The 24,107-nt window shown below is 49.6% G+C and overlaps 1 protein-coding gene across 1 annotated transcript in view; it reads right to left on the reverse strand.

Moving 5' to 3' along the window:
- Window positions 1–24,107, reverse strand: part of MYO18B (myosin XVIIIB) — a 377,501-nt gene that overhangs the window by 321,775 nt on the left and 31,619 nt on the right. The window contains 7 exon segments of the mRNA XM_069081888.1: window positions 7,834–7,897; window positions 15,588–15,688; window positions 16,969–17,111; window positions 18,044–18,242; window positions 20,957–21,133; window positions 23,194–23,306; window positions 23,946–24,012. Of these exon segments, the coding sequence (XP_068937989.1) occupies window positions 7,834–7,897; window positions 15,588–15,688; window positions 16,969–17,111; window positions 18,044–18,242; window positions 20,957–21,133; window positions 23,194–23,306; window positions 23,946–24,012 (864 nt within the window).

Consider the following 24,107-nt stretch of genomic DNA (forward strand, 5'->3'; position numbering starts at 1 on the left):
AGCCTAAACAACACCATCTCCTCTGGGCAGCTGCTGGCTCCTCCACTGACAAAATGAACGTTGCATTGCAGGCTGTGCAGCTCCCCACCTTCTCCAGGTTGTCTGGGTAAATCAATTACTTTCAGTCCAAATATACACAACACACTATTGTAAGAAAAAGGGAGAGGGAGAAGAAGGCAGGATGTGTCTGATCTCTGTCTTCTCAGAGCTCAGGACAGTCTCCGAGTATTTGCTGAGCCAGGTAGTGTGTGCCCAGCCCTGGGCAAGATGCTTCAGGGGATACAGACAGGTATAAGGGATGGTTCCTGCCCAGCCTTGTGTTTGCCGTCTCACCTGGAGGATAGACCAAGCTAATTCAAAGCCCTAGAAAAGATTGCATGAAAAATAGTCTTAGATTCAACCAATCAACCAGCATATATTGAGTGTCCATTCTGTACTGGGATGAGGATACAAAGTCAAAAGTGAGTCATGGCACAGTAGAGAAAGGATCTGAGTTAGAATCCTAGTTCATTCACTTATAGCCTTAGACAAATCACTGGAACCCTCAAAGCCATGGATTCCTTGTCGGTCACAAGCAGCCCCTTCCTAGCTTTCTAGCCCTCTCACACTTCATTCCCCTTAACTTCCTTTCAAACAGCACCCACCTCCCCCCACCCAATAGATCGTAAGCTCTTTGAAGGCCAAAGAGTTTTGGATCTCTAATTTTGAGCATGGTACTTAATAAATGCTCATTGAATAAAAGTAGTACATGATGGGACCTTAATAAATGCTCATTGAATTAAATTGCTTTAAAATGGTGACATGAGTCTTCACCTTTGGGGTAGGTCCACCTCTAAGAGAATACAGCAATCCCAGAGGGCATTGGGGTGGCCAGGATGGGAGCAGTGAGGAATTGAGCATCTGGACACTTCCTCTGGCTTCCTGCCTGCCCAGAGAGATCCACAGCTTAGTGGGGCTTCCTTGTCTCCTTCCTAAAGGGTCTGGGAAGGAGAGATTTCAATGTAGACTCAGAGGAGCAGAGAATTTCAAGCTGAAAGAGCCCTTGGAGGTCATCTGGTCCCAGAAGCACAGACATCTCTGATCTGGAAGGAGTCTTGAGGCGCAGACCCAACCAAGAGTCCTCTCTCCCATCTCTGCTTGAAGACCTCCAGTCATGGGAAACTCCATTCCTCTCTCCTTCCCCCAGAGGCTCCTGGTCCACATAGGAATCCAGCTCAGATGCTTTTATTTGTCTCTTTTCCACCCCTTGTTCCTAGTTCAAATTTATCTCCAAATCCCTCCTTTTTTATTACAGGTAGGGAAAATGAGTCCAGGTAAAAGTTAAGGGATTGCTCCAAAGTCACACAGGACAGCAAAGTCATCAGCAGAGTCAATATCAGAACCTGGGGCTTCCAACTCAATGTCTGTCCCATACTACAATGCATCACTGCCAGGAAACTGAGGCTTTAATTAAGTAGCTTGAACCAAAGCTCCCCAACTCCAAATTCAGCATCCTTCCCCCTACCTCCAAGGGGCCCACACTCTCCAGATTTCTCTCTTCCCTGGCAATCCCATTTTCTCTCTCACTGAGTCCACTCTATACCATATGACTGCACCAGGAGCCTCTGGGCATTTCACCCCACTCCTCCCATCCCCCTCCCCAATGCTCACTCAGCCCTTGGTTCGGGAGGCTTAGCCCATTGCTCCGGAGTTGATAACTGATCATGAAAAAATAAATTTGCTTGAGGCTAAACCTGAAATACAACAGCCAGAAGCAAAATGTGGTCGGGTAGGAGGGGAGTTCTTTGGGCTGTTCTCACTCCCCTCCCCTATCCCCCTCAATCATTCTTGGTTTAAGAAAAATAAATTATTGACAAGAAGAGAATAATATGAAGGTTTTGTGATTTCAAATGGCTGCCAGGGCCTCAGCAGCTTGGAAATAACTTCCATTTAAAAGCTGATATGTTACAGGCAGCAAGGCCCTAATGTGAGTATTAAAAGAAATAAATAACAAAAGACAGGCCAGCCCAGAGGAGGATGTGGTCCTAACGTGGGAACCAGGCCTTGCTGACTCTTTTCCAGGTGGAGCCCTGGATGGGTGGTAAGGTGGTGGGTGAGGTCCTAGGACCAGGCTCGCTGGGCCACCCACCCATACAGCCACCCCCGGCTCTCTCCCCAGTTCAAGAAGGCCTGCCAATGAGCCTGGGATTAGGGTTCCCCGAGGATGCAGGCCCACCAGGTTTGTAATGTGTCTCCAAAATGGCTACGCTCCAAGGAGCCACGAATCCCTGGATTAGAGGTCCGCTGTTGGTTGGGACAGCATCAGTCCCTTGTGGCCCCCACCAGCAGGGACTGTGCAGAGATTCCACTATACCATAGGCTTTCACTCTGGGAATCCTGAAGGATCTGATCCACTTGGGCTATGAGACTCAGTCGATGAGGCGGGGTATGGGTCAGCAGCAGAATGCACCACCCCACTGCCAGGAAGCCCTGGGTAATAGCTAGCTAGCATTTCTATAATGCTTCAAGATTCCCAAAGCATTCTGAACACATCTCAGCATTAGCCTCACCGCAACCCTGGAAGGCTGGTACTGTTATTATACTCATTTTACAGGTGAGAAAAATGGAGGCAGACAGAGGTTAAGTGACTTGCCCAGGGCCACACAGCTAGGAAATGCCTGAAGCTGGATTTGAACCTAGATCTTCCCGACTCCAGGCAGTGAAATGGCATAGCAGATAGTGTCCTGGGCCTAGAGTCAAATCTGATCTCAGGCAATGATTAGCTCTCTGATCCTTGTCACTTTGCCACTGCCTGCCTCAGTTTCCCAATCTGTAAAATGGGAATAAAAGCATCTACATTCCAGTGCTGCTGTTAGAATCAGATGAAGTAACATGTGAAATGCTTAGAAAGCCTCAAAGCCCAATAGAAATGTTATAATAACCAAGAAATACTTGGGTACTCTCCTCTCTTACCATGCAAATCTGACCCACCCTCAATGGTCAGTCTCAAGTCCTCCTCACCTGACTACTCCCATCTACACTGAATTCCCCTTACTGGGAATTCTGATTGTACACAGACTCTGCACAGAACAATCTAGACTTTGATCAAGGTGCTTGTACATGCTGGTGTCATGGAAAGGACACTGAGGCACTGATTTCTGGTCCAAGTTCTGCTGGCCCTGACCAGCTGGGTGACCTTGGGGACTTCAACTGCTCTTTCTGGGCCTCAGATTCTTACTCACAGAATGCTGGGATCTCTTTGGTAGAAGGGACCTACCTCCTGACCTTATTCATGCCTCAATTTGCCTCTCTGACACTTCTACTCGCTGCTCCTACTTCAATGCTCTAGGGCCAAATAAAATGAGTCTAATCTTTATTCATTCTCTGAGTAGAAAACTGGATTTAATTTCATTTGAGCCTCCCAGCCCTGTAAGGTGAGTACCACAGGTATTATCATGCCTGTTTTACAGATGAAAAAGTCAGACACTTGCCCCCAGCCAAATAGCAAAGCCTTCATTCTTTCTCTTTTCAAAAACAACAGGAATGGTAAATAATAACCCCCTGGATGATACAAATGAGTCCACATGTTGGAACAGGTTAAGTAAAGCACAAAAATCCTATTTTGAGGTTGGAAGCTTGAGCTTTAGTGCTTTTAAAAAGGTAGGATTGTGGCTGCTCACAAAGGGAACCTGACCCACCAAGGCAAGGTGTAGGAAGAGAAAAGGAGGGGGTGGGAGTAGGGCCCTGCCCAGGGTGACAGGAGGAAAAAGTATGGAGAAAATATAGAATGTAGAGCAGGAAAGAGACTAGGGATTCAGCAAGCCACTTGTCCCTCAGGAAGGAGGCCCGACTCCAATATTCCTGAGAGATGGCTCAGGAATGGGGAGCTCACTACCACCCAGCACAGCCTGGCTTCTGCTTTGGGCAAGGTCAAAATCTGTCTCTTTGTAATTTCCACCCATTGGTCCCAAGTCTACCCTTTGGACCAACATAGAATAAGGTTATCCTTTCATCCACATGTCAGTCCTTCAGAAATTTAAAGCCTTTGCCAGACCTTCAGGTGTCTTTCATTGGCCAAGGTTTCCAGACCCAGAATTGTAGGATCTCTGAGTCAGAAGGAACTTGGAGGCATTGAGTCTGAGCTGCCACAGTTTAACATAAATCCATTCTTCATCACGCCTGAGAAGTCATCTTCCAGTCTGTCCTTCAAGAATTCCAGGTATTGGGAAACCTGCTGCCTCCCAAGGAAGCCCAGCCCACCATGGATCATCTGCCCTCATTCAGAGGTGAGGCTGAGCTGGAATCAGCATTTTGAGCAGTCCCGCCCCTTGTTGCTAACTCCGTACTCCGTCTTCTGGGTCCACCCAAAGCAAGCCTATTCCATATTCTTCTATATAACATGCCTTCAGATCCTCTTCAGAGAGCTATCATCTCCCCTTAATATCTTCTCTTCTCTAGCTAAATATCCCCAGTTCCTCTTCCTGATTCCCACAGGACATGGTCTCAATCTCAGAGGACACATGGCTCACTAAAGTCAGAGAACCCAGGTTCGAATCCCCTCTGACACTTACTACCTGAGTAGCCCTAAACAAGCCTCTTAATCCTTCTTGGCCTCCATTCCCCCAGACCATCTCTTGTCTTGGGTTCTGGATACTAAGCTTGCCTTTACATACCCTAAGACCCCTCCCCTTAGGCTCCAGAAGCCTCTAAGATGTGTTTAAAATACAGTGCCACTTTTCACCTTTATCAAAAAAGTCATACATTGATAACTATATTTTTAAATTCTTTCTTGATTTCCCAGTCTGTCCATTTTCACTTACCAAAGATGTCAGACTGTGGACTCTGGGCCACCTCACAATAAAGACAAACACTGTGAAAGCTTTGTGACTGTAAAGGAAATGGCCCTGTACTGTTACGTCTCTTATCTCCACATGACTAAGTGGTAATTACATGGATTATTATCCTGTCTGGTTCCTGCATGCCTGTCAGGGAATTGGAGACAAGAACCTGTTGCTCACCCCTCATAGAAACTTCCTTCCAGCAGGGACCAGAGAGGTCGCCTAGTTCAGCCAGGTGACACAAGGCGTGGGCGGTCCGAGGGAAGGAAGGAGGGTAAAATCAGCCTCAGCTTTCTCTTGAAGCCTCCTTCCAGAACCACTACTTTCCCCACCCTGGGTGTCAGGAAGGCTGTCTCTGGGAGGGACCCAAAGCTTCATTCCTCTGTGGACCCAGTAACCTCCAGGAACATTGCTCTAGGCCATACCAGACTCTAGAACCCCAGAGGGCTCTCAGGACCAATCACAGTTTCAGCATACAAAAGTAGGCATAGGAGACATGGAGAAATAAGGCATCCTCCTTGGTGAGTGCTTTCAAACCTAACCCTATAGCCATGGTCACTGTTGAAAAGAAAGCACGCAGGCCCAGATCCTGAGAATGATTAATGGGGCAAGATGGACCAGCCAAAACCCCCATCTCCGCCCCCCAGCAGGTCCCCCAGGGACCCTCTGCTCATGGAGGCTAATTCATCTTGGTTTGATGAATAGCTTTATAATGAAGATAAAATATGAGATGTTATCTGTAGCTGGCGTGCCCATATCGGGTGCTCATTCCTCATTTCTGGCCGCACGTGTAGGGTCCCTAGTCAGGCCTGCAGCTGGCAGCTCTGTCCTAACCCACATAACCCCCTGGCAAGAATAAAGGACAGATGAGAAAACAGACCCGTCTCAAAGTCTTAAAGATACTACAGCTCACCAAAGCACAGCCTAGAGCCAGGAAGGCTTTAGACACCTCAGAGGTCATCTCCACTGGCCTCTACTGGAAAGTGATCCCTAAAGAGGAAGAACTACTAAACGATGGTCCCCCATAGTCAGTGTCTGCAAGACTCTCTTTAGAGGTGCAAAGCTGCACCCCCTTCATCATCTGACCACTCTAGCCCACACACACCGACCTCCTGAAGCAGGGCACACTGCAGCGGAAGGTACACAGGACTCAGGAGTCAGAAGGCCTGGATTCTAACCCTGATCCCAACCCAGGTCCCCAGGGAAGTGCAATACAAAGTCAAATGTGACAGGGAAAAGGAGAAAACCAAAGGATTCTTGGAAAAAACTGAGAAGGAAGATAACGAGGGGCTGAGGGGCACGGGTCACATCCCTTGGGCTGCATCACAGAAGAGGAGAAAACACACCTGACTCTTAGAGGAAGAAGAAGAAAGGAACAAGGCTTTGTAGATTCTGTGTCCCCCACAGCACCTTATATGCAGTAGGTGCTCAATAAATGCTGCTCAATTGACTGTTCCTAATTTAAATGATACCAATGCAGGACATTCCAGTGAGCAAATGAACTTGGCCATGGATAAGGGCTGCTCCGGTTTCTGGGCAGGTTTTTCCATCACCTACAGTGAGTCTTGGGGTACTGAAGATGTCCGAGTAATCAGGCCACCTACAATACCCTCCTTCTTTCAAGGTCCTGCCCAAATCCCACTCCTATGAAATCTGGCTTGACTAGTCTAACCAATAATCTCTCTGCTACCAAGGAAGAATTGCCATCCTCAATTAACTGGAGGCAGCCCAGGGTAGTGGAGAGAGTCCTGGGTTTACCATCAAAAGACCCAAGTTCAAGCTCTGATGGCTATTTATGAGCTGTGTGACCTTGGACAAGTTGTCTGCCCTCTCTGAGCCTTGGTTTCCTCCTCTGTCAAATAAGGTATTTGGACTCTTCAAATGCCCCTCCAGCCCTAACATTTTATGATCCCATGACCCTGGCATGAAGGGAGCCTCTGACCTTTGGTATTTATTTCAGTCTTCCATCTCTAGAGGTCATTTCCCTCCCCTCACCCCCAAGGCACTGACATATAAGAGTTTAAGGCTGATAACACGCTTTACAAATGGTACCTTCTGTCACACAGTAAACCTGTAGGCATCATCAGAGCAATTTTAGAGAGCCACAGCTCTGGTGTGGGATGGAACCTCAGAGGCCAGAGAGTCCAACTCCTTCATTTTACAGAGGGAAAAAACTGAGAAATGCAAAGGTTAAATGACCTGTCCAGTCACTCAGGGAGTAAACACCTCAGCAGGACTCAAACTCAGGTCCTCTGGCTAGGGTCAGCAGTCTTTCCTCTGTACCAACCCTAGATATATATCATACAGAGGCCAAGGGGGCCCTCACAGCAAAGTCCCTGGTTCTGGGCTCAGGAGGACCCTGATTCCTCCTGGAGTAGCCTAATCACAAGTGAAGGGACAGACTTTTTCTGCATGTCAGAGAAACTGATACCCCGAGAAGTGAGCAAAGCAGCTTAAATCAAGGCAAATTGAAAGGCGATATGAGGAAAACCACCCAATCAATGTTTCCCATGTGGTCACATCCAAGGTCACCAGACTTTCTGATTCTAATTCTATTCAGTTTAATACAATAAGTATTTATTAAGAGTCGGGCACTAAAAAAAAAAAGAGTTGGGCACTGTGCCTGATGCTGGCAATAACAGGAACAAAAATGAAACCATCTTTGCCCTCCAGAAGCTTCTATTCTCCTGGCAGGAATCCAGTGTCCCTTCCCCACCCCAGCATCATACTGTATGTTTCTCCATCCTTCATCCCCACCCCCACCACACACACACACACACACACACACACACACACACACACATCCAGTTCCAAGCAGAAAACAGGACATACAACAAACACTTATTGACTTTCATGAGATTCCAAGCCTGCCAGACTTCCTACTCAAGCCATCTGCCAAAGCCGAGGGGAAGCAGAGAAAGAATAATCCCCACCCTTGCCTTCCCACCCCAGCCTCCCTTCCACATACCCCCTATCTCTCCTGGAGAAAGAAGACATCTGGCTGGCCTCTGCTTACCTTGGCCCACACGCCCATGCCAAAGGAGTGACTTTCCGCCATCTGGTGCAAGTAGAGCTCTGTCCTGAAAGAATGGATGGGAGACAAGAGATGGGATCTCACAGCCTCAAACACCGGTTTGTTGTTGAGACAAGGGTTTCTGTCCAAACACTGCACTGGCCATCTCCACCTATGAGAGTGCTTGAAACCCTTGGAGTGATGCAGCCCAACACCTGGGAGAGAATTAGTATCAGGCCCCAGCCCAGGGTGAGCCTGCAGTGAGGGGCTTTCTCTGTGGAGCTGACTCTTTCTGGACTCATCTATATGAGATTTATGCTTTCCTCATGTATTTGGTCCCCCTGTCCCAAGGGCTGAGCTTTGGAAAACACGATGGACTGGGAGCCTTGGGTTCTTGTCCTGGTTCTGCCCCTGACCTTAGCACAGTGCCTGGCTCTCAGTAAACCCTTAATAAATGCCAGTTGCCTGGCTGACTTTAGTCAACCCACTTCCTCTCTCCAGGCCTCAATTTTCTCATCTATTAAATGGGAGGTGGGAGGAAACTAGATGATTTCTGCGGCCCCTTCCAGACTTGTGGCTGGTGTCCAGCCGTTTAGTCGCGCCCCTTTCTTCATGACTCTGTGGACCGTATCACTCCAAGCCTGTCTGTCCTCCACACCACCCACGGAATTTTCTTGGCAGAGATGCCTGAGCGGTTTGCCATTTCCTTCACCAGTGGATCACCTTGTGTCAGAGCTCCCATCTTGGGTTACTCTGCACCGCACAGCTCATAGCTTCATTGAGTCATGTAAGCCCCTCCGCCAAGACAACTCAGTGATCCAAGTTAAGCTACTTCAATTATAAGCCAACAGATTGGAGAGAAGATTCTGGCTGAGCAGCAGCTATTCAGATGGACAGTCTACGGTCCTCCGATGGTAATCGGAAGTTTTAGAGTTGAGAGGGGTCTTAATGCCCATTGTATTGATGAGAAAACTGAACAGTGATGTGCCTTTCCCAAGGTCATGCTGGTAGTAGGAAGGACAGAGGCGATTTCAGTCCAGGTCTTCTAGCCTCTGACAACATGGACCCCAAGGCCTCAGCCCCCATCAAGGTCAGGCCCCACTCACCCGTCAATATCTCCCCAGGGGCGATCTCGCTCCCTCCCAAGAAGCAGTGTAGGGGTATAGAAGGGCCACCCATGTGGGGCACAGGGAGAGAAAGATAAATGAAGGAGAATCACATTCTCATTCTTCCACAGAGGCTGAGATCACACATTTAAACCGAGAAGGGACTTCAGAGGCCCAATACCTTTACTTTATAGGAGAGGAAACTGAGGCCAGGGAGATTAAGGGACTTGGGGTGAAAGGCTCATAAACCTACCGGGAAGGGCCACTAGGGTCTTAACTGGGGGAGTTTGGGCACTCATAACTGCATGCAACATAATTGGTTTCTTTTGCAATCCTAATTGTTTTATTTTGTGCATTTAAGAACATCCGTTCTGAGAAGAGACCCATGGGCTTTGCCAGACTGATTGCTGGAGGGGCCTATTACACACACAAAGGCTAAAAACATGTGCTTTGCTACAGCTGTCTTTTTCAGAGAGGGAAACTGAGGCCCAGAATGGTTAGGTGACTTGAGATTATAGTCACAGATTCAGCGTTGGAAGGGACCTTCGAGATCCTTTCATCCAACCTCTTGGCTTTTCCAGAGAAGTAAACGGAGGCCTAAAGTCATACAGGTTGTAAATGAGAGGGGCCGGGTGGAGGGTTGGGTCCCTTACTTTTTCCACTGAGCTCCTCCACTTGCCTCTGCTTCCCAGAGCGATGAGATCCCCGTGGAAGGGGCCGCCCCTGCCTCCAGGGCTGGAGCTGAGCTCATTCTCAGGTGTGTCTCTGGCCTGACTGGCAGCCCACCCCCGACACCCTCCCTGGTGCTGCCAGGCCAGGCTGGCGTGCCGGGCCCTGGCCCAAGCCAGGGCCCCCTGAGGCCTGCCTGCGGCTGCTCTTTCCCCCTGAAAGCCCACTTTGTTTCCTTTCTCAATGAGGACGCTGCGACTTCCGCTCCCACTCAGGGCTCTGCTGTGTTAGGAGACAATAGACCAACATAAAAGCGCAGGAAAACCAGGCTGCTGAGAGCGCGGAGGAGGGAGGGAGTGAGGGAGGGAAGGAGGGGGAGGCTCTTTCATGGGGGCTCAGCTCCCTCTTGAGGCCTGCCCAGCTCCTCTCTGTCCATCCCACCCCCTTCATCATCCTTAGAGCCTCTCTGGCCATCCCACCCCCCTCAGTGTCCCCAGAGCTTCTCTGGCCATCCCACTCCCCTCATCATCCTCAGAGCCTCTCTGGCCATCCCACCCCCCTCAGTGTCCCCAGAGCTTCTCTGGCCATCCCACTCCCCTCATCATCCTCAGAGCCTCTCTGGCCATCCCACCCCTCTCAGCGTCCCCAGAGCCTCTCTGACCATCCCGCGCCCCTCAGTGTCCCCACGGCCTTGGGCCTTCACCCTCCCTGGCTGGAGCTGGCCTTGGCCCAGAGTCTGCCAGTCTGCTCACCACAGATACTCTGAGGACAAAGGGACCCTATCAGCTGACCCTGAGTGCCCAGGCCACCTCCGGGGGACAGTCTTTGTACTGGGACTCCTGGGAGAAAGACTGGGCATTAGGGCCAGGAGCCAAAACAAAGGCACAGCAATCGAGATGGACGCCTTATGGGCACCAGAGCCAGGGATCTTGGCACAGGGAGCTAGATTGGCATGGAGGAAATGCACTGCAAACAGCTAAACACCTTCCCAAGGTGGCCACAGACTCCCAGATGGGATGAGAACCTTAGAACAGAGAGGGCCCTTAGAACATGTCAGGAGATGTCAGGGCTGGGAGGAGACCTTGATGAGGAAGCATGTTCTATAGAGAGAGATCTGAACAAGAAGCCCGAAGACCTGAATTCAAAGCCCACTCCAGGCACTTACAAGCTGTGTGACCCTCTGAGCCTCAGTTTCCACACCTGTAAAATGAGGAGGTTGACTTCAGCTTCTGCGTCCCTAGAAGTTCTGTGTCTTAGACCACAGTGTCTCCAGCAGAAGCTGCCTTAGCCCTCACCTCCTGAAAGCCCAAACAGGGAGGAGAGAGGGGCTTGCAGGCCAGTCCAAGGCATCCCACAGCAGAACTGCCCCTCCCAGCCCAGTGCTTTCTCTCTGTCTTTCCCCTGACTTCACGGGTCTCAGAAGGAGGCCTTTGTCCCTCCCTCAGGATCTCTGTTCCCAGCATCCTGCCTAGCACATTCATGAACGTTGTTTTCTCATTGTTTAAGCAAATCTTAGGCCCAAATGAAGAGCGACCTTGGAGACATTAATTAACCTCACTTACACGTATGTGGTTTTCCAGCTACACAGAGATCTCTGAAGCCTGGGCTGAGGTCTTCAGCTTTTTTTCCTGCTCCCATTTCTAGTAAGTTTTACAGCTTACAAAGCACTCTCCTCAGAACAAGTCCATGAGGGGGTGGTATAAAGACTATTATTCTCATTTTACAGATAAGGAAACTAAGGCCAGAGTGGCTCAGTGACTGTCTGAGCTCACACAGACAGTAAGTACCAGAGTCAGAATTCACACCCAGGTCATCTCATTCCAAAGCCAGGGCCCTGTCCACTGAGCTTCTTGGCCTCCTTTCAAGGGCAAAGATCTCCTTTCCCTAAGCAATCATTTGGAACAAAGCTGACCCACCAAAGGCAGACTGGGGCCTCCCCTGCTGGGTCCATGGCAGATGACCTCTGCCTGGCACATTAGACAGAGGACAGGATGGAGAGTCAGGTGACCTGAGTTCAAATCCCAGCTTCAAACATTACCACCTGTTTGTGGGCCTCAGTTTGCTCATCTGTAAAATGAGGGGGTTGACCCAGATGACCACTGAGGTGCCTTCCAGCTCCAAATCCTATGATCCCATAGAGAGTGAGAGAGCCCCTGGTGAGCCTTTGGCAAGCACAGACTCAGCCCCATCCTTTTCTCATAGCCTCAGTTTCCTTCTCTGGAAAATGGGTACCTCCTGCCTAGCTGCTGGGATGGGATAAAAGGGAGGGTAATATTTTCTTGAGATAAGATGTGTCATGTCCTAAACTTCTAAAAACATCAAACCGATAGAAAACTTACAAGGGGGGGGGGGGGGAAAAAATAAAACCTATCCCAACGGGCATGGGGAGCCCCTTCTAACTAACAAAGGAAATGGGGAAATGGAGAGAGTGTTTGGAGACAGCCAGGCCCGCCAATAGGGAAGTCTCTCTCACACTGGAACCCTGCTCACACTCCAAGTTCCCCGAGGAAATCCTGTCCATGTCCCTGCTACCACTGGCTGTTAATGCCATAGAGGAGACAGAAAGGTTTCTCTACAATTCTTCATGCTCCAACTTCCCTAGAAATGCTACCGGCCTCTGCTAAGGGTATTTTCCTATGCCCATTATCCCTTTAAAATGTAATATAGTGTAAAAGAAAGAACCCTGGCCTTAAGATTCCAAAGACTGTAGACTCAGCTCCACAAATTAGGGCCAAATGACCCTGAGCACATTTCTTTTTTTTTTTTTTTTGCTTTTTTGGGGGGAGGGCAATTGGGGTTAAGTGACTTGCCCAAGGTCACATGCTGAGCACATTTCTTTAAAAGCATTGCTCTTGTGATTTGAGGACGGGGAGCTCTGACATTAACTGTCCATATGACCTTGCCACTTAACCTCCCTGGGCCTCAGTTTCCTCCTCTGTAAAACAAAAGGGCTGTATGCAAATGGATTTTAAGGTGAATTTCCAGCTTGGGACCTATGATCTCTCTGAGCCTTGGTTTGTTTATCCATAAAATGGGAATGGCGATCCCCATGCTACAGAAGCATGAGCTGTGCTGTTCTTGGTCCTTTGGAAGAGGGAACTTCCCTCACCAAGGACTCCCAAAGAGCCCTGATAAAAGACCTAAGAAAGTCTACTGAGATATCATCACAAACCGCAGTGAAAAAGACTGAAAAGATGGTGTTCTCTGGAGGCACTCGGCGGCCTGTCTCCCTCAAGCACAGCCCAGATGCTTACAGTGCCAGGGCCTCTGAAGTCTCCAGGAACCTGCCAGTAGCACTGGGTCATAAAATTAGAGCTGTAATAGACTTTAGGCATCGAAATGTCCCCCTCCACCATTTTACAGAAAAAGAAACTGAGGCCTACCTAGGTCAGTCAGTCAGTGCTAAGTAGACCCTGCCCTCAAAGCACTTCCACTCTCAGAAGGAACCAAGATATAAATGAGTTAAGTGGTTTTCTCAAGAGAAAGATCAGAGCCAAGGGTCAAATTCAGGCTGATTGACTGAAATCAAAACTCCAAAGCCATTACCCTTTCTCAGGTACTATGATGCCAATTCCCAGAAAGCCTTCTTCATGCTTGGTTGGCTATACGAACAGGCAGATGGGCAAAAAGCCCTTCCTTCCCTGCTCAAGCGCCAAGCCTCTGGCCTTTCCTCAAGGGGGTCCCTCCTCTTCCCCTGGGAGCCAGGATTCATTTTTAAACATGTCCTTTCATTTTCATCTGGAATCTCTCCAGTCCCCGCCAGCTCCTGTCTGCCTCTCTCTAGCTCAGACACCAAATCTAGCAAACCATGGAGCTTGGGGAGAGAACCAGTTATTGAAACAGACCTTCTGTGATCACAAAAGGAGGCCCCATACAAGAAGTCAGGCCAAGAAGAAAGAGGCATTCCTAAAGCATTCACAGCAAACGATTATAGCTCTATTGGAAAGAGGGGGAAAAAATGAACAAGCACTTTCTGAGTGAATGCATCTCTGGGCAGAAGAGCGTCTTCTATTGTGGGAGACCAGATTGGATCACAGAACTGGAGGAAGGTGCCTGGGGGCTGTTGGCCAGGGCTCTTGAGAATGGGGTGGTCTCCTTCCCCACAGACACCAGGTTTCCGAAATGCTGATTCCCATCTTACTGAAGTCAGTTTGGAGGAGTTGGCAGACTCATCAGCAACGGCTGTGTGAGAGCCACAAGCCAAGGGACATTAAAGGTGGGCTTGTTGGAGGTTATTTCTCCACTCCAGGCAGTGGTGAAGACCCCGCCAAGTCCATTCATCCACTGTGGGAATGAAGCTACTACCCCCATCACTCCTGGACCAGGAGATGGGGAAGGAGAAATGGGGCAGAGGAAGAGGAGGGAATATCTCTTATATTGGGGGGATGTGTCATGATATATATCAATATATCGTGACTCCCCACCCAAGTATTCCCTTTTCTAGGCCCAACATTCACTATATATAAGATCTCTTATATTTGAAGAGTGAAGTCAACAAGTGTTTATTCAGGTCCTACTATGTGCCAGGCCCCATGCTAAACAATATTTCCAAACACTATCACATTCCATTTTCACAATAGCTCTGTGAGAGAGATAGGGAAGGGCAATCATCCCCACTTCACAGATGAGAATACAGAGGTCCACAGAATCCATGGGAGAGAGTCAGCAGGTCAGAGCTTCCTGACAGAAAGAAGGTTGGCCATTCTTTGTACACACTACATTCCTCTGGTCCATTCCATTGGGCAAAACCCATCTCCCTCACTTTCCTTCAAAACCTGCCTCAAAGCCCCCCATCTGCAGGAAGCCTGCCAGGTTACTAACCCCTCTCTGGTTCTGTTTGCCTTGGGGGATGGTGGAGACCAGCGGACTTGGGGTCACAAGACTTGAGTCTCACATGTTACCTGTCATCTCAGGCAAACCAGTTTCCACATCTGTGAAATGGGCATCCGACGACCTCACAGGGGGAGCGATTTCATGGAGTCACAGCATCTCAGAGTAAGAGGGAAGCTCAGAGGGCAGTAAGTCCCACACACACCAGGCAAGGAATTCTCTCCACGACATCCCTGACCAATGGTCCTGCAGCCTTCTGACTTCCCACCCCAGTATTCCCTTCTCTAGGCCCAACATCCCCCATTACTCATCCTCCCATGGCAGTCCAATCCAACACATAGAATCAGAGACTTTACTTGTGGAAACAATTTGTGCCTCAGAGTTACAAGACCTGAGTTCAAATTCCACCACTGATGCGTATGACTTTTGTGACTTCAGGTAGGCCATTTCAACCTCCTGGGTCTCAGTTTCTTCCTCTGTAAAAATCAGATTGTATAATCCCAAGACCCCAGAGTGGGGGCAGAGGCCGTTTTCCCTCTTGTCTTTGTATCTAGAGCATGTGGCTTGGTGTCTGGTATAGAGTAGGCACTCCATAAATGCTTACTGAACTGAATTAAATTGAATCAGATCTTAAAATTGGGTGAGCTCAGAGGTCTGGATCCCTGCCAGATGCTGGCATCCCCTCTCCATGCCATCTGTGATAAGTGAGCCCTCCAGCCTCAGCTTGAAAAGTACTGGGTTTGGAATCTGAGGACCTGGGTTCAAATCCCACCTTTGCGAGAGCCCCCTGCTGGGCCACCTCACCCACAGCTGTCCTTCTGGATCTCCCCCAGTCCACTATATGGAGTTAGAGGACCTGAGTTCAAATTCTTTTTCTGATGCTTTGGGGCTTTTGGTACATCTCACTTTTCTCAGCCTCAATTGTCCCAAATGAAGGGCCTGGACAAGATGGCCTCTGAAGACCAGAGGCATTGTGAAGTTTATCTTCCCCATGACCTCCATCGATAGGGACCCCTTTCTTTTAAAAATAGCATCTCCCAGCAAATGTTGAGGCCCTGTGCATTATCCGAGAGCAGAGCCCAATACCCAGGCCAGGATCCCTGGTTCACTATTGTCCCCCTGCCCTGGGACTCCACACCTGTGGGCTCTTACCTGGTGTCAAGATCCAGCCCGGCCAACATCTGGGAGAAAACAGCAAAGTTTCCCTCCCCTTCTGGCTGCTGGGCCACTCGGACTCTTTCCATGAGCATGGTCTAGAAGAGTCAGATGAGAGAGAGATATGAGGGAGTCAGAGACAGAGATGTGGACTCAGAATCATTCCCAGGACCTCCCAAGGCTTGAAGGCACAACATGTGGGAAAATAGAGACCGAGATGTGGCCTAGACCAGGGCTCAGCCACTGGACTGGTGCCTCACAAGCCTTTAGCACAGGCAGAGAAGGTCCACTCTTCTTGCCAAGGGGACAAAGATCAGATAAACACTTGGCCCCCCCACCAGCTGAAGGCCACCTTGGAATACAGGGGTGGGGCTATCACTGTTCATTCATTCGCTCGTTCCCCCTTCGTTAAATGTTTCCAACCTCCTCTTAGTGACTAGGGCCTGCCACCTCACTGGGGGCCCACCTGGTGCCCCTTCCATGTGAAGCATCTCACTCAGACCTGCCCCCATCTCTCCACAGAGCCTCTGGACCTTTGTCTCCTTGCAGCAAGCCCCCTGTCCTGTTCCCCATTCCTTCAGGAGTCGGGTTAAATCGATAAACAAATTCAAGCCAAGATGTTAATAGCTAACATGGCCCTCGTGTGTTGACAACTTTTTTCCTCTCTTTATCAGAGGCCTTCAATGCCTCAGCCCAAAGAACTGACTTAAATCAACATTTCAGGCTCCCTTAAAGGTAGAAAGAAGAAGGAGGGATTAGGGGAGGGGGGGAAAGGGACCGATCCTTTCCAGGGGACAACATGGAAGATCCCCTCCTCCACCTGGGCAGAGGGTCAGCCAGAGGCTTCCTCTGCAGCCTTAGCTGAGCTCTCCTTCCTGGAGGCTCTTTCCTCCAGTCTTTCTTGGAACCTAACCCCTCCCCGTTCTGTTCCATACAGAACATTTCTAGAGGGGAGGTGGGGGAAGGGGGAGATGGGAACAAACAGGCTGCGTGTTCCCCAAACACAGATTTGCCACAGAAGGCTAAGGGAACAACTGTCTAATTTCAGCTTTCACTTTTAAGATTCTGCTAATGAACTGCTGAATTATATATTTACTCATGAATATTTAATCCTTGCAATATTCAGAAGAACAGACAGGCCTGGGCATTTGCTCCTGAAAGAGATAAATTGGGTCACTAAGCAAGCTCAGGAAGGAACTGGCAGCTCCCATAACAGCCAGGGACAGTGACGGTAATGGTGATGGTGGTGGTGACAGGGCTGGGACATCAGACAGAGGCAGGGACCAGCTGGCTACTGGGGGGCCCAGTCACACGGAGGAAGGAGAGTCCATGGGACTAGGGCTCACCCTCAGGGCTCTGACTGTGGCAGGGCCCTCACCTGGAGGTGGGCCGCTGTGACCCGGCCGGTAGCATTGAAATCTAAGGACATGACCATAGAGAAGCGTGTGGAGCTGTAGCTGTGATCAGTCAGCACCGAACCAAAGGCCTTGAGGATGGTGAAGGTGGCACGGATCTTCTCCACTGCAAAACCAGGAAGGTATAAAGTCACTCAGCGTTCTCCCTCTGTGGCAGTGGAAAGATCTGTCCTTCCAAGCCCCCCAGGCACTGGATGTCCACCCCCCACTTCCTCCCTTCCATTTCCCCCCATTCTCATGATCCAGTCAAAATGGCCTTCCTACTGTTCCATATACATGGCATCTCCCATCTCCACGCTTTTGCACTGGCTGTCCCCCATGCCTGGAATGCCCTCCTCCTTCACCTCCACCTCGCACAATCCCCGGCTTCCTTCAAGAAACAGCTCAGCTACCAACTTCTGCACTGGGAATTCTTAAAGACTTTCTGTATCCTGAACCCTTTTGACAATCTGGTAGAACCTACAGACTCTTCCTCAAAATAAAGACTTTTAAATAATTAAAAGAGATGCTAAATTTCTGTTAGAAGTCAGTGAAAATAAAGCCATATTTTTTTTTCCAGTCACGGTCAGGAACGCCTTGAAATCTGTCTGCCTTCCATATCTACCCCCCATAGCCCCTCCCTCATGGGGGTGTCCTGATGATCAAACGGCATGATATATGGAAAGACGGTCATTAAACATTTATTAAACCCCTGCTATGTGCCAGACACTGTGCAAAGCACAGGGGGGGGGGGGGGGGGGGTATAAACCTTTAACTGATATATAAAAACCTGGCTATTGTTACCATTAGGGACGTTACCATCTCTTCAAAAATACTCACACATGCATACAGATACGCACACAATACATACCATGTACACACATGTACATAATGTATACATGTATATTGTGTCAGGATATGTGTGTGCAAAAGCATGTGCATGTATGTTGCTACATGTCTATATACCTGTGTGGTATGTTGTGTGTGCATGTGTCCATATATGCCCCCCACTGTACTGCATCAAACACACACCCATATCCACAGAGACACTGACTCTACCTGAGACCCGTCCATCCACGGTGCCAGCACTGCCCACCAGGTACTCCAGGACTCTCTCACAGCAAGTGCTTTTACCAGACCCGCTCCTGCCCAGGGGCACGATGGTCTGGTCCTGGCGCTGGCTCAGCATGGCCCAGTAGGCCTTCTGGGCTAAGGAGCAGACGTGGGGTGCCAGGCCATCCCTCCTTCCTTTGGGCACCTGGGGGCGAGATTCCACAATGTATTAGCTCTTTCATTTAGGGGAAGAGATAAGTGAGTCTTGAAAGAAAGTAGATTTCCTGAGGGGGCTCCCCCAAAATTGGATCAGCCCTGAAACAACATGGCTCCATCCATTCACCTAGGCCAAGAGGACCCAAGGGGAGGCCCCTCCAAGAGAAGACTCTCCCTGTACCCAGCAGGCCACATTCAGGATGTCCCGTGACTGCCCAGCCATGGGCAGGAGCCGCAGCTGGCCTGTGGCAGGCACCACCGCCAGAACCCAGAACCTCAGTTTCCCTTACCATGGAGTTTCTAAATGACCTCACCCCCTCAGATTGTAAGGTCCTTGTGGACAAAGATTATCTTTTGCTTTTTTTCCATCCCTAGCATCTCACACAGTGCCTGGCACATAGAAGTTGGTTAATAAATGTTTATGATGGTTTATCGATTGATCTCCTTAAGGCTAAAAATGAACATGAGAAGCAGCAAGAGCGTCTCCTGAGGCCATGCCCTCCAGACCCCCTGGCCTTGCCGTCCACCCGCTGCTGAGCCCACAGTCCTTGCCATCTGTGTGGCATCTCCCGCTATTCCAGGGGGGGAATCCTGGAGAGCAGGAACTGCCTGGCTTTTGGTTTTAATTCCCAGCATTGACAATGGTGCTTGGCACAAAGTCATTGCTTAATCCATGTTTTTTCCGAGTCAGAAGACCTGAATTAGAATCTCACTTGCTGCCTGACTTTAGACAAGTCACTAAATCCCCCTAGGCCTCAGTTTCTCCATTTGTGAAGTGAGACGGTTGTTCTACATGGCTTGTGGGGTTCCTTCCAGCTCCAGGTCTATGACTCTACTCCTCTCCCAGGCCCCCAGTGGTCATTACTCCACTGGAGAGTGGTATGCTGTGCCATCCTGCCAAGCCAGCAAGACAAATCCCCAGGAGGTCAAACCAGCAGATGGGGGCCCAGGGTGGGACAGGGCACTGCCTGAGCCAACTAGAAGCCGGCCTTTCCTGGAAGACTCGCACCTCACACACTCTGCGCCCCCCTCTCGGGAACCACTTCATTCCCAGAGGTTCCAAAAGCAAGGGGGCGAGCCCCACCAGGAGCTCGACAGACCCTGCTGCCCCTCCTTGGCTTCCCCCAGCCTGCTCCCTGAGTCGTGGACCTAACTGTGGGTCTATGCTGCCACCCGGCGGTCACACAAAGCAAAATTGAGACTATGGCCAGGTGAGGGAAGGATTAACTTTAAAACCTTCGAGCTGGACACCAAGAAGGTGGGAGGACGGAAGCAGCTTGACATTAGCAGATGGAGTGACCATCTTCATGGAGCAGGAGCCTAATGCCCCCCCCCCCAGCTGCTAAAGAGACTCAGCAATCTCAGATGAAGCACCTACTATGCTCACAAGGTTCGTTTCCTCATCTATCCAAAGGAGCATCGTTAATAGCCGATGCCCAGAGGGATTGTGCGGCTTGGCCAAGGGGGAGCTCAAGCATTTACTGGCACCTGGCCACGTGCCAGGCATTGTGATAAGCACTTTACAAAGATAATCTCATCGGCTCATGGGCAAAGCCGAGACTAGACCCCAGGTCAGAGAACAATGGCATTTCAGAGCTGGACGTGACCCCGGCGCCCGGAGGGCGCTTACAAGTGACTATCTACATTTCCCTGCATGCCTCTGGTGCGGACATGCTGGTGTATGCACTAATGGTTAGAAATCTATCCCTGACACCAGACAGAACTTTGACCTCAAGGGGCCGAGCAGAACTCAGCTAATCCCCCAGAACGGCTTCCAAGACGGCTGTCCATCCCCCTTGTCCAGGAATCCTGACCCCTAGTCCAGAGGTCTTCCCATTCCGTCAGAGCTTCTCAAACTTTCTGGTCCCAGGAGCCCTTCACACTCTTCAAAATCACTGAGGTCTCCTCAAAGGGCTTCTCTTTATGAGGGTTAGATCTATCAATATTTACCATGTTAGAAATTAAAAGCGTCCTAGCATTTTTATTACTGCCTTATATCATACTACCTCCCACAATGCAGATGTACGCAAGACCCCAAGATTTAATAGAACTTCCAGCCACAGCCACACCCCAGCTCCCTTTGGGGAGTCAGAAACACGGTGATTAGCCCCCAGCCCTCGAATGAAATATAGCATTGCCCTGGGATCTCCCTGACCTTCCAGCTCTCTCTGAATTCACAGAATCCTACACCCAGAGCTGACCTCAGAGGCCATGGAGTCCAATTCCTTTGTTTTACAGATGAGGAAACTGAGGCCTAAGATCACACAGAGAGCAAACAGCATAATAGAGTCCAGACAGGAAGGAGCCTCAGAGGTCAAATCCAACCCTCCCCCATCTCACAGATGAAGAAGTTGGGACCAGACAAGTGAAATCCCCCCCAGCATAGCTCAGTATCTAGTACGGAAGCCCCTTGCAAGCCTTCCCTCCCCCATTCCAGAAATGAGAGCTAATCACATAATTATTTTTATTTATAGAAGGCACTGAACAAATATATATTGAGTGAATTAATTAAATTTAATTCAGTATACACTTGTCAAGTACCTCTTATGGACCCAGCTCTGTGTTAGGAGTTAAGGACTCAAAGAAAATCTCCCCTGCATTTAAGTGCTTATATTCGATTCAGCAAATGAACACATATCACCAGAGGCCTCCCCAGCAACCCCCAGTCTTCTTCCGCCACCCCCAATCCCACTAGCACCTCACCTTGCTAGACGAAGGAGCCGGGGTGCCCTGGGGCTGGAACACAATCAGGTCTGGTCCTGTGTATGTGTGCAGGAGCTGGCCCTGGTAGCGGTGCTGAAGTGTGTTCAGGACACTGGATTCATTGAGACTCTGGAGGGAGGCCAGGTTGTCTGCCAGATCCAGCTCCGGGGGGTTGGCCTAGAAGGGTCCGACAGTTAGTGGCTCTGGGTTATCTCCTCCCTGGGGGGCTCCAGAGTGAAAGGCCACCAGACACACACACTGAGAGACTGGGAATGGCCTCGAAGGCCTGTGGTCAGCAGACTCAGTGGACCCAGATACAGGAGGAACATCAAAGCCCCCACAGAAATGAAAAGTACAGAGAGACATACAGCCCCCAGGGAACTCCCGCCATTAGCTGCTCCTGCTTGATCTGGCATTGACAGAATTGTCATATGTTCTAGCTGGAGGGGATTTTAGAAGTCCTAACTGTAACCGGTTCTTCCTGCAGAGCGACAGTGTGATGTTAATGGATGTGATGCTGAGGCCCTACAGGAAGGAGCCTAAGTGCCCTCTGAATCCTTGGAGAGAGATCAAATATGTACTGTCAAAGCCATCCTTCATTCAGGGGCAAGGCTTCAGTCATCCTCACCACTCACAGCACACCAAACATGAGTTCAAACCCAGCCTCAGACCCTTCATAGCTGTGTGACCCTGGTCAAGTCACTACCTCTGCCTGCCTCAGTTTCCTCATCTGTCAAATGGAGATCATAATATCACCTATCTCCCAAAGTTGCTATAAGGATCAAATGATATAGTAATTGTGTAGTGACTGGAACATTGTAAATGCTACATGAAATATTAGCTATTATCATCACCAACACCAAAAATGTTCGAAGCTAGGCACCAGGGATAATCTAAGAGAAATGTCTGAAACATTCCTACCCCTCCAAGAGCTTGCAAGATATGAGAAAGGAATATCCAAGTGGGCTCACCAAAGTATTCTAGTCTAATTCATACTTGAACAAAGACTCCTTTACAACATTCTGGACAAGTAGTCACCCAGCCCCTGCTTGGAGATCTCCAGGGACGGGGACCTCACTACCTCCATGAATTCATTCCACTTTGGAACAGCTCTCATTGTTAGAGAGCCCTGCCATAAATCTACAGGAAATCTGCCTCTTTCAAATCTGCCCACTGGTCCTCCTTCTGTCCCTTGGGATCAAGCAGAACAACGTTAATGCCCCTTCCCTATGGCCAGATCACTGACCCTCCCCAATCTGCCAACGGGCAGCTGGCCTTTCCAGTTTATGTCCCTCCCCTCCTTGTGAGCCAGACCTTCCTCAGACATCCTATAAAACTTTTTTTCTCCTCTTAATGGACTTGCACAGTAATGTGGTGCCTTAACAGCTCTCTGGGTTTGTCTTAGCCCTTACTGGACTGTAATCTCCTCAAGGGCAGGGACTCTGGCTTCTCTGAATAGTGTATCTCTCCAGCCCCACCCCAATCTACAGTCTTCTCAATTCAGCTGCAACTTAATAAATACATTTCTAATATTTTATTTTATTGTATTTAAATGAATGCTATCCTATACAAAAGTGAGTTTCAAGGACTTGGGGCCAGAAGTTCAAATCCTAACTCAGACTTACTAGCTGTGTGTCCCCAGGCAAAATACTAAAAAAAAAAACCATCTCCATGCCTCAGTTTACCCCTCTGTAAAATGCTGACCTCTGAGGTCCCTCCTAGCTCTAGGCCTCTGATTCTGGGAATATCATACAGGAGAACACAGCTACCTTCAACAATGTGACTTCCCAGGGTCAGGGCTAATCTCAGACACATCTGAGCAGGCTGGGGTGCATCTAGAATTCAATAAAATTTCTAGATCTTCCCAGGGTCTTTTTATATTTTCTGCCTGTACCACACCTCAGAGTCACAAGGTCTATAAGATAAAGAACTCACTTTCTGGATAAAGGTCATGGTCTGACTAGGTGGCCTGCACAGTTTTTCCTGTCTCAGTCTATGGCACTTGACCCTCCCCGGGGTCACTGGACTCTCTGAGGGAGAAGGCCATTGGCAAACCTTCCAGCTTCACTCGGTGAAAAAAGGACTGTTCTGGGGGGGAGGCAGAACATGATGGAGGGGCCGGGCAAGAAACCTCCCAGTGGGGATCAGGCTTCTGGAAGGAGGAGCTTCTCACAATTAAAAGGGTCCTTAGAAGGACGGAGAATCAGTGAGGAGGGTCTGGAACTGGGGGGACTCACACGATGGACATTCCCCTCATCCACCTCGGTGATGGACTTGTCTGCATCAAGGCAAAGTCTCACTCGTCCTGCAGCCAGCTCTGGGGTCCCAACGTCTGGCTTCAGCACCGTCGCTAAGAGGGGAGCCCCCAGGAAAGGAAGACTGGTCATGGCATTGCACACACAGAGGAGAGGTTTGGGGGTGGTGATGGGCTAGAGGATGAAAGGGATGACTGAGAAAGAGGTGGAGGATGTTAGCTTTCTCCCCCTCGGGCCAGTCACAGTAGGACCCCAGAACATGACATTTCAGAGCTGGGAAAGAGCTTAGAACCTGAAGTACCAGACTCAGAAGGGGCCTTAGAACTGGGAATGTCAGGGCTGGGAGCGGCCTTAGAACAGGGATATCAGGGCTGGGAGGGGCCTCAGAACAGGGGATGTCAGGGCTGGGAGGGGCTTTAGAACAGGGAATGTCAGGGCTGGGAGGGGCCTAAGAACAGGGGATGTCAGGACTGGGAAGGACCTTAGAACAGGAGATGTCAGGGCTGGGAGGGGCCTCAGAACAGTGGATTTCAGAGCTGGGAGGGGCTTTAGAACAGGCGATGGCAGGACTATTTGAGACATTAGAGATCATTTAGTCCAAATCCCTTATCTGGCAGCTGGGGACACTGAGACCCAGAAGGGAGAAGTCACTTGCCAAGGTTGCCTGCCACACTGGTACCAAGTCACAGAGCTATAGGTCAGGTTGTTCTCGGGGGCCCAGGCCCACAAGTTACCCAGTGTGAATCCTTCCTTCTGTACCAGCCAGACTTTCTCAGCTTCATACCATCTGTCCTCCAGTTCCTGGGCACAAAGACAGCGAAATAAGGGGGTAAATTTAGCATACATGCCATATATATATATATATATATATATATATATATATATATATATATATA

The sequence above is a fragment of the Petaurus breviceps genome, unplaced genomic scaffold, assembly GCF_028583685.1.
Source record: "Petaurus breviceps papuanus isolate PSGF00001 unplaced genomic scaffold, PetGlider_PUasm1.0 99, whole genome shotgun sequence".
Classification (NCBI taxonomy): domain Eukaryota; kingdom Metazoa; phylum Chordata; class Mammalia; order Diprotodontia; family Petauridae; genus Petaurus; species Petaurus breviceps.